The sequence below is a fragment of the Aythya marila genome (genome assembly GCF_965140915.1).
Source record: "Aythya marila genome assembly, chromosome: 1".
Taxonomy (NCBI): Eukaryota; Metazoa; Chordata; class Aves; order Anseriformes; family Anatidae; genus Aythya; species Aythya marila.
The window spans coordinates 206,526,816-206,536,779 of NC_139042.1; the positions used below are offsets into that span (position 1 = coordinate 206,526,816).

Consider the following 9,964-nt stretch of genomic DNA (forward strand, 5'->3'; position numbering starts at 1 on the left):
TCGCCGCCGGCCCCAGCCCCTCTCCGTACCTTCTTCCCGATGAGCTTCTTGCGCAGGAACTCCCGGGCCTCGAACATGTAGGGGATGTCGTAGAGGGGCCTCAGCTTCCTGTTCTTGTCCTGCAGGAGGGGCAGAAAGGGGCACAGAGGTCACGGGGAGCTCCCAAAACCCCCCCGTGGAGCTGCAGCATCGCGGTGCGCTCCCCTTTCCAAATAGACCCCCAGCACCCATGGGTGCTTTGGGAGGGCGCAGACAGCAGATGGGGGGGTCACACGGACCGAGTGGGGCACGCCGAGCATGGCTGCAGCCACGGGGCTGCCAAAAACCCCTCGGCCCTGATTTAGAAACCACGAGCACCCCAAAACCCAGCACACCCCAAACGCCGCACACAGCCGCGGCCCCTTCCCCTGCTCGCCACCTCCCGCCCAGGAGAGGGGGACCCGAAACGAGGAGAGCTCGGTAATTAACAAAGCTGGCAAGCTGGGTGCGCGGCCTCTGCTCACGCAGCTTCCTGCACAAAAGTTGCTCATTAGAGGAGCTCATTACTGGCCGTGATTAATAGCACTTGCGGGATGAGGACGCCAAGGGAAGGGATGCGGAGGGCATCCCGTTGCTCGCTGCCCACCGGCGGCTCGGGGTAAATCGCGGTGATGAAACCCCTCCAAAGGCTGAGCCCGAGGGCAGTTCTCCAGCAGAAACAGCAGCGGGGATTTGAGCAGCAACAGCGGGGCCGGGCACATCCCACGGGGGGCAAAAAGGGCCGGGGAAGGCAGGGCTGAGCCGAGCCGCTGCGGGGATTTATTTGCAGGGCACGGCCCCACCGTGCCACTCATCAGGGTCTGCAGCAGCAAACCCGGGGATCTGTACCAGGTAAGAGGCACGAGAACCTACACGAGGTGCCTCTGGGATCTGGGCTGTGAGCAGCCAACATCTCGCTCGCAGACCTGGGGGTGTTGTGCGGGGGGTGAGGGAGGTGCAACGCACCCAAAACCTGCTGGAGGGGGCTCAAAGGACGGCACGCGGCTGCTTTTGGGTCGGTTTTTAGGTTCACCATGGGATTTCCAAGCCCCCAGACTTGCACCACACCTGCCCCATGGCAGAAAAATCCCCGGTGCCAGCAGTTCCCCGAGGGCTGCGGGTCCCTCCTGCCCCCAGCACCGCGAGCACCCAACGTGGGCACCTGGAGAGGGCGAGGGTGGGCGCACGGTGACGTCCCTGCGTGTCCCCAACAACCCAGATCTGGGGACTGATGAGCTCCTGGACCAGATACGGTGCCCCCAGACCCACTGCCCTAAGGGGCTCGTCCCCCACGGGCTGTGCCACCACCATTCTTTTAAAAAACTCGCTTTAAAAGCCATCGTGCTGCTGGGCTCCGTCTCCGGAGGGCCGCGGTGGCAGCTCCCCCTCGGGAGCTTCCCTGCTCGTGTCTGTGATTGTGGACAAGCTCTGTGTCTGTGATTTTGGACAAACCGCTCGTGTCTGTGATTTCGGACACTTTGTGCTTCGCCGCACAGGCTCCAGGCACAGCGAGAGCTCGCAGACCCAAAATGTGCCGCCGGTTTTCATGATCCTCATGTAAAAGGGGTTCTCCCCAGAGACTGCCGAACTGCACCTTCAGCCTGAGACCTCAGCCAGCCGCGGCTCAATGCAACACCCACGACACAAGCACCGAGTCTACGGCGCTTTCCCCAGGGATTTCAGCAGCAGTGGGAACGTTGGAAGGCTTGGAGGAGAGCTGCAGCACTCACAGGGCGGCCGCGGGTGCTCTCTCCTGCTCCAGAAGTTTCGCAATTACAGCAAAAAAAACAAAACCACCACTCCTCACGACTCATGCTGCCACGGGAGCTGGCAGGGAGCGGGGCAGCCGCTGCACCGTGCCAGTGTTTGGTGCAGCCCCGAGGAGCTGCCCACGGCTGCAGCAGGTGGAGGAGCCCCGAGCTGAGCACCGCGTTTGCACCGCAGCCAAAGGAAGAGCCGGGGCTGCTCTCCCTCGGATGGGCACGATGCGAGGAATGGAGACGAGGCAGAGATTCAGCAGCAGCTGAAAGCGAGGGATGTTGGTGCTGGGAACGTCGCCCACCGCCCAGCCTGCAGCACGAGGCGAGGAGCAGCACCCTGGTGCTGGAGGCAGGCGCTGCTCCCACCTGCACAGTGCCACCGAGCCCTGCTGCTGCGCCCGGGGAGCACCCAGCACCACCGTCCCGAGGCTTGACAGGACTCCTGGACCCGACACCAGTGCTCGGCACAGCACCACAGAGGCTGGGTTGGCTGCCACCAGCTCGAGGGTGATCACGGCCACGCTGCCAGGAGTGGAGCAGCCCCCAGCTGGTGCCTCCAAATGTCCCCACTGCTGCCTGCACCGCTGCCAGGTGGCCCTCGGCACGGAGCCGGAGCCAGCACCAGTGCCAGCACCCCAGGGTGGGCTCCTGCTGGGCATGGAAACCCACAACCAGCTCTGGGCAGGGTCTCATCCCTTAAAAGAAGAGCTCCCTGCAGCGTGACGGGGACCCATCAGGCAGGGTAAAGGGAGGAGCTGGGTGCTGCTACCTGGTGAACCCATACAGCAGCAGGGCTTGGCGCAGCACAACCAGTTGTCCCCAGTTGTCCCCGTGCCCGCAGGTGACACCGTGCCCAGGTTCTGTTCGTGGCACAGCCGGAGCTCAGCCATGGCACAGAGCTGGGGGGTGCACACCGCAGGGCATGGGGGCTGCGAGCTGCTGCCCTCCCTCGATGGACCCTCACCGGAGCACGGTCAGGCTGCAAATCCATCAGCCCCCGGATCTGCTGCCCCTTGCCCCACGCCTGCTGCTCCTGCCTCTGCCCCTGTGGCTCCCTCGGTGCCTGGATAGCAAAAACCCATCCTGACGGCGGCGCTGGGGCCCCGTCCTGTGCCCGTAGCAGCCCAGGGCAGAGCCAGCATGGCACAGCCTTGGTGCCCAGCCAGGGGAAGCAAAGGGAGGAGAAAATTGAAAGGAACGAGATAAGGCAGAAGCAGCAGGAAATGAAGGAAATGAATCAGATGGGAGAGGGAGCAGGCGAACAAAGCCACCACGGCGATTTCGCTCCACGTTCTCCCATAATGAATGAGGCTTTGATGGAGTTTATGATCTCCCGGGCACCGCTCGCAGGCTGCTCGCTGGACCTGCTCCCTCCCCGTGCCGCTCAGCGTAGCCACCGGTGCTGGAGACGGTGGGATCCTGCGAGGGCATCCCGCAGACAGCAGCCAGCAGTGCCAAACCCATCCCGCAGGACACCCCTGCTCCACGCAGAGGCTGAAAACCCCTTTGCAGGTGCAGCGAGGACAGGACCCGCACCTCGCAGGGCACGGGGTCAGCAGAGGCAGGATTTCTTCCCAAAAGGAGCTCCGATGCCCACCTGGGGGAGGCCGGCATGGACCCGTGATGTAGGACGCTGCACCATGGCCCAGGGGGGCTTTTGCTGCGCTCAGCAGCTTTTCTAGCACAGCGGGGGCTTTCTCCTCGCCCCCACCTGTACAAAGCCAGGTGAGGGCACGGGCATCGTAAGGCCACGTTGCTGGAGAGGCTGGCTGGTGGCTGGAGGAAAAATCAGCCACCCTGCACGGGGAGCACGGCCCCTGCCACGAGGAGTGCTGGCACTGCCGGCACCGAGCCCCGAGCGCAGCACGCGGCGGCAGGATGCGTTATTCACACCGCTCCCCTCCCCGGGGACGGAGGCGTTTCCTCCACTTGCCTGGTGCCAGAAAAATTCCCAGCCCCGCGCCAGAGCTGGAGTCGAGCCGCGTGATGAATCCCACGGCGCTCGCAGCGGGGTCTGCGCGGAGCTGCTGTGTCCCCCCCTCCTCTCCAAACAGCCCCCGGGCATCCCCGGCAGCACAAAGCCGGCCTCGTCCCCTCGCAGCGGGGCCGGGCTGCTCCCCGCCGAGCAGCAGGGCTGACTGAGTCCTCATTTCACAGCCCAGCGCTGCAGAGCAGCAGAAGGCAGCAGCAGCCATCGCCCCGCTGAAAAATCACCGCGTGGGGACGGGGAGACAGCACCAGGGGCCGGGGAGCCAGGCGGGGGATGCTGCGGGGATGCTGCTCCGCCGTGCCTCCCACCCGCATCCCGGCACATCGGGCTGTGCAGCGGGAGGGCTCGAGGGCTTGTCTCGGTCCTGGGGCACTGAGAGACACCAAGGGACACCCAGGGACACCGAGGGGCACCGAGGGACAGCCAGGGGCACGCAGGGACAGCGAGGGGCAGCGAGGAGCCGCGCGCCCGCGCAGCCGCGGCCGCTCGCGGGCGGTGAGGAGCGCGCAGGAGCTGCTGCTGACCTCCCCCTCCACCCCTTCCCAATTACATCCTAACAAACGCGGCGCGCAAAGCCAGCTTCCATTTACTGATTGCTGCCCGCTGCCAAATATTGATTCTTTTTCAAGCGGAGCGGTGGCCCAGACGGAGCCGTGTGCTGCCCACAGAATAAAGGGCCGGCTGCGGCGGCGTGCGGCGCCCTGCGCCTCTCTGGGCGCTGGTGACTTGAAGCATCTCGTGGGAGATGCCTGTGGCACAGTACAAGAGAGCCACCAGTACAGCCAAAATCCCAGGGCAGCTGCTCAGGGGCAGTGACTTTGCAGGGCTCAGGAGAGCCCTGGGAGCGCTGCGTGCCCCAGGGGTCACCTCCCTGCTCTCCGCTCCCCTAAGTGGAAAGGAGTCAGGAACCCTGAGGTGAGGAGGAGCCGGAGCCAAGCCCCCGCACACCCAAACCCACCCGCTCCTCCCTGCAAAGCCAGCGGCTGCCTGCTGCTCCCTGGCTCCATCCAAGCAGCTCCAGGACATCCACCTTGGAGGCTCCCGGGTGGCCCAGGGCACCCTTGGCTCAGCGCACGGGCGGCTGCCGTCCACGCGCCTCTGCAAAAGAGGATGGCAAAGGGGATGTGGGCAGTGGGACGTGATGGGATGCGGGTGGTGGGATGCAAAGGGATGCAGGCAGTGGGATGTGATGGGTTGTGGGGGTCGGGATGCACAGGGACGCCAGCAGAGCCATGCAGAAAGCTGCCAGCAGCAGGATGTGCACCGCGGGCCGCTCCTGAACTCCAACAAGGTCACAGCGAAGCTTCAAAGCAAATAACACTGCTCTGGCTCCTAGCTGCTGCTTTGCACAGGCAAAGCCCTGTGCAAACACCAATTAATCCTCACTAACGAACTCCAAATTTATTGCTTGTTTAAGTGTCTATCTGGCACAGGCTGTTAAGTTCCTAATCCCGTCCAAGACGGCGTTTGGGAAGGGGAGGAGCGAGGACGGGGCTGTCGGGAGCGAGCAGCGAAGCCTGGCACAGCCCCGGCAGCGCCCGGCCCGCAGCGCAGCGCCGCGGGGGCTCGGCCCGCCAGCTCCAATTAAAATCAGCCACGAAGTGACCTGATGGCAGCTCCGCAGCCTCCGCACGAGGAGGGCTCGGGACTCACCAGCAAAGACGCCTGAGCTCTGCTTGTAGGGGGGTGACAGCCTGGGATCCCGGGGGTTGCGCCCTCCAGCCCGCCCGGAGCGTGGCCGGCGGGGAGCAAGAGCTCCCTGAGGGCTCCTCCACTCGCCACTTAACCAAGGATTTCCAGGGCTTGGGTAAAACATCGCCGCTGCATTAATGAGGAGTGGGGAAAAGCCGGCCCTGGAAGCAGCGCTCAAGTGCTTAAAAGCCTCTTCTGCAAACGCAGCTGCCGCTCTCCACGGAATTGCACAAAAGCAAACATTTGCCTTAAAAGAAAAGAAAAAGCGGTGACCTTGGAGAGACACGCGGGGCTGCAGCCACGCTAATCCGGGACACCCGGCCCTGATAATCCAGGACACCCAACCCAAGCCCTGCCGTGATGTGCTGGGAGCCACCGCTGGGCCAGGATGTGCTGCTGAACTGGGAACCACCAGTGCACTGGGAGCCATCACCACACCAGGAGCCACTGGAACAATGGGAGCCACCGCTGCACTGGGAGCCACTGGCACACTGGGAGCCACACCATGCCATGCCGTGCCACGCCGTGCCATGCCAGAAGCCACCACGGCACTGTGCTGGCCAAGGAGGGGCTGGGTGTCCCCCACGGCCACGTCTTGGTGACGCTGATGAAAAATGCAAACCCTCCCGCAATTCCCAGAACAACTAAAACGCAACGATCTGTGCCGGGAGTCGGATAATAGAAACGTTTAAGTGTCCAATACATATCGCCCTTAAACGCTACCCTGTCAGCCACCATTAAATACCGTTTTGCTGGCCTGTAAAAATGGGATTTCATATCGGAGGGGAAGTGGCCCAGTAGATCATTCTGGGAAGCCGTTCAAGAACTTGGACACACGTTTGAGGTTTTGCAAATAAACATTAAAAATCAATATAAAAGCAAGGACGCTAACTAAATTCTACGACCATCAAACATCCAGCAATTACGGCCACATATAAAGATATTGCTTTTTTTAAACCACTTTTCCAGCCAAGAGCTTGAACTGCAGCAGCACGCCCGTGAGCTGCCCCGCTGTCTGCACGCGGCGAGGGCTTCCACGTCCTCCCCGATCCCACAAAGCCGGGCGCCGAGTGGTGACATTTCGGGGTCTGGGTGCAAGGTGCTGTCTGCAGAAAAGCTGCCAAGCCCTGGAAAAGCTGCAGGAGGCGAGGGGAAAAAGAGGTTTTGGGAAGAGCTGTCAGAGCACAGCTCCAGGCGAGCGGCACTTCTGGCTCGGGCACCCTCCCCGCAGCACCAGACCCCCGCGATCCCACGGCACAGCGCATGCCAATAGGCAGCCCTCGCTGTCCTGGCTGCCAGGGGAAAGGCATCAGGCATGCAGGAAAGGAAAATAAAGAAAAAAAAAGGCTTATTAGCCTTATTTAATTAAAGGTGTGCGGCAAGGAAGTCGTTTTATTATTGAGCAAGTCGATGCATCGAGCGTCATCGCTGGAGTTTCTGGAGAAGGGGAGGGGGTCAGCTGCTCGCCCACACTCCTGGAAGAGAAGAATTTTAAACTGGAAATCAATAGCAGCGTGCTGCTGCTCGCAGATCTGTGCCAAGGAAGCCAGGAAAAAAAAAAAAACAGTTTCTTGTTTAAAATGAAGCATGGGGTGCTCTGAAAGCAGGTCCGAGCTGCACTGCCCTGGGGATGTGCACCCTGCACGGGGCCATGAGCGCAGGGGGACGGCACCCCCGGCCCCTCCACCTCAAACCACTCACGTGTGGCTCTAAACACGCAGCAGGGCAAGTGAATTACGGCCCTCTTGTCAAATTAAAATCATTACACTGCACAGCAGCCAATTAGAGGCTATTTTCAGGAAGGCAGCGGCCCGTATCTGCCGCGAAGGATGGCGCCCTGCAACAGGAGGCAGCTGAACACAAAGCGCCCACGGCTCCTCGCTGCCCTCCAGGGCTTGGGGCTCCCCGTGCCCAAATCCCTCAGCCCAGGACGATGGAAACCCACCCGGCACGGAGCAGGCAGCATCACCATCCTCGGTTTGGGATGGCCGCAAACCAGGCAGGTTTCTTTGTACCTGCACCCCCGAGCAGCGACGTCCTGGCACGGAGCTGCCTGCCCCGCGTGGGACATGGGACGTGGATGTGGTGGGTGCCAGAAACCCAAAAAGGTCAAGGAAGAAAAACACACAGAGCTGTGTGCACCCCGCGCCCAGGCACAGCGCCCCCATTTCTGACCTATTCCTCTTTTCCTGAAGCACTCAGGTGCCCTCCTGGTGCCTCCACGACCGAAGGGAACCCCAAGCTGCCCCCCTTCTCACCCCAGCCGTTCCTACAAGGCAGCCCCCAGGGCAGAGCACCCCTGCAAGGCCACAAGCTGCTGGCAGCTCCCCGACCCAGGGCGATCAGCCGCACTAATGACAGAGCCACAAATCCCGAGCCTGCACCCGCTGCTGGCTCAGCTTTGCACAGGGGAGCACGGCCACAGGCACCCGGTGCGCCCCAGGGCATCACGGCGTGCGTCATGGTGCGCCTGCAAGGGGGGCAGGATGTGACCCCCCCCGGGGTGCAGGGCTCCCTCCTGCAGGCAGGGAAATAGTTGGAGCAGCAGCGTGGGGGGTGCATGAAAAAAAATCCTCGAGTGCCCCCATGCTCAGCGCTGGGAGGTGGGGAGAGAAGCGCGGCACAGCAGCGGCCACAGCCCTCCCGCCCCCGCGCGCAGCCTCGGCTGAACCCGGCACGCTCGGCTGGCGGGGACGTGCCGACACCACATCCATCAGCGGGGACGGCGAGGTGGTGACAGCGGACACGGCGCCGCGCTCCCTGCTGCCGGTACAAGCGTGTCCGACACCGGGGCTCGGCCACGGGGCTTTTTAAAGAGGTGACTGCAGCCAGCGAGGAAAAAAAAAAAAGCACGCTGCTGCTGCCGAGCCTCCGGGGAGGGAGAGGCTTTTCCCTGCCAGAGGCTCTGCACTGCCTCGAGGCTTTGTCTGCAAGGACGCGGAGGCGTGCGCTGGGTTTGACAGCACACGTGAGGACGCGGGGGCAGCACAAGCACCAGCAGCGCTGCCCCAGCGCCTCGGCCACGGGCAGGGACGGCACCGGGAGCAGCAGTGGCTCCAGGAACACGGTGCCAAGGCACCTGCAGTCCTGCAGCACTGGCAGCCGGGACACAAGGACAAGGGGCTCCTCCTGAAACAAGCGGCGCTTTGCTCCGGTGTCCCCTGCCTGCGCCAGCGGTGCCGGTCCCTGGGCGCGCGGCGTCGAGTGCCGCTTCCAGCTCCTCAAGCACCTCGCGCTGAGCCCTGCCTGCTCTTCTGGAGAAGTGCTCTCGGCGCCTGGATTGCCGGCGAAGCAGCTCCTCTCGGAGCAGCTCCACTCGGTGCCAAGGCGGCACGTGCCCTGGAACACTTCAGAGGAGCGATAACCGCGGGGCGGCCGCGGCTGAGCCGCAGAGGCAGGGTTTGAAGCGGCGATAAGGGAGAGAGCGCGCGCCGAGAGCCCCCGTGGGATGGGATTTAAAAAGCGCTGGCACCAGCTCGGCTCCTCGAGCAGCAGCACGAGTCCCACGGTGCCGGCACGGAGGGGTGGCTGTCCCCCAACCCCAGCATTTTGGGGTGCCACCACCACCAGCAGTGACCCCAGGGGGCTGCGCAGAGCAGCAGAATTGGCGCAGCAGCCGGCTGCTGATGAGCCTGGTGAGCAGAGGCAGCCCCGGCTGTGGCTCTTTTCCCGCTGGTCTCAGAGAGGTGAGGGGAAGATCAAAGCATCTCGGTGGATATTCCTTCAGTTAACGAGAACAGCCAGAGTTACAACCCTAAGAGGATTAGCCGCAAGCAGCCATTCTGGCAGCTCCATAATACTCAAAGGCTTCAGGGCAAAAGGGCACCTCTAAACTAATGGGGGTCAGGGAGAAGCTTCTCCCCGGGTGCCCGTTATCCCCCGGGCTGCAGGAGGGCAGGCAGGAGGCTTGGGGAGCCCTGGAGCATCGCTCACAGAGCAGGAGGCAGCGGGGTGGGCGCTGCAGCCGGGAAGCCCCATCCCAAAGCTTCCCCACGGCTGCTCCCCTCTCCGTGCTGGGCACCCCGGGGGTGTCCACGCTCCTCCCTGGTGCCCCAGAAGCTGTGTACAAATTTGGGGAGAGATTCAGAATTTCTCCATTTGCTACAGCAGCGACTCCAGGAGGAGAGCAGAGCAGCACCCCGGCACTGCCGAGCACACAAGGGGCCAACTGGACCCAGAGCTGGGAGAGGAAGAGGAATGAAACAACACGGGTACAAAATAGGGGGAGCACTGCCCACACAGCCTCTGGCCCACACCAGGAGCCCCCAAAACCAGCAGCCCCCAAACCCACACACCACAGGGCTCCCAGCACCAGCCACAGCAGGAATTGGGGGGGTCGCCCCAGGGCTGAATCGTCCCCACTGCACCCAGGTGGGTGGCGAGCCCTCGGGTGAGCTTTGGAGCACCTCAGGCCCAGGAATGGCCCCAGCTTCATTAGCAGGGTCCAATTAAAGGCAGCAAACCAAGCTACTTTTGAACTGAACATCTACAGCAAAAAAAAATA

General features: G+C 62.8%; 1 protein-coding gene across 1 annotated transcript in view; it reads right to left on the minus strand.

Moving 5' to 3' along the window:
- SND1 (staphylococcal nuclease and tudor domain containing 1) overlaps window positions 1-9,964 on the minus strand; it is a 108,304-nt gene that overhangs the window by 65,083 nt on the left and 33,257 nt on the right. The window contains exon 11 of the mRNA XM_082784756.1: window positions 30-119. Within this exon, the coding sequence (XP_082640882.1) occupies window positions 30-119 (90 nt within the window). The remainder of the gene's footprint in view (window positions 1-29; window positions 120-9,964) is intronic.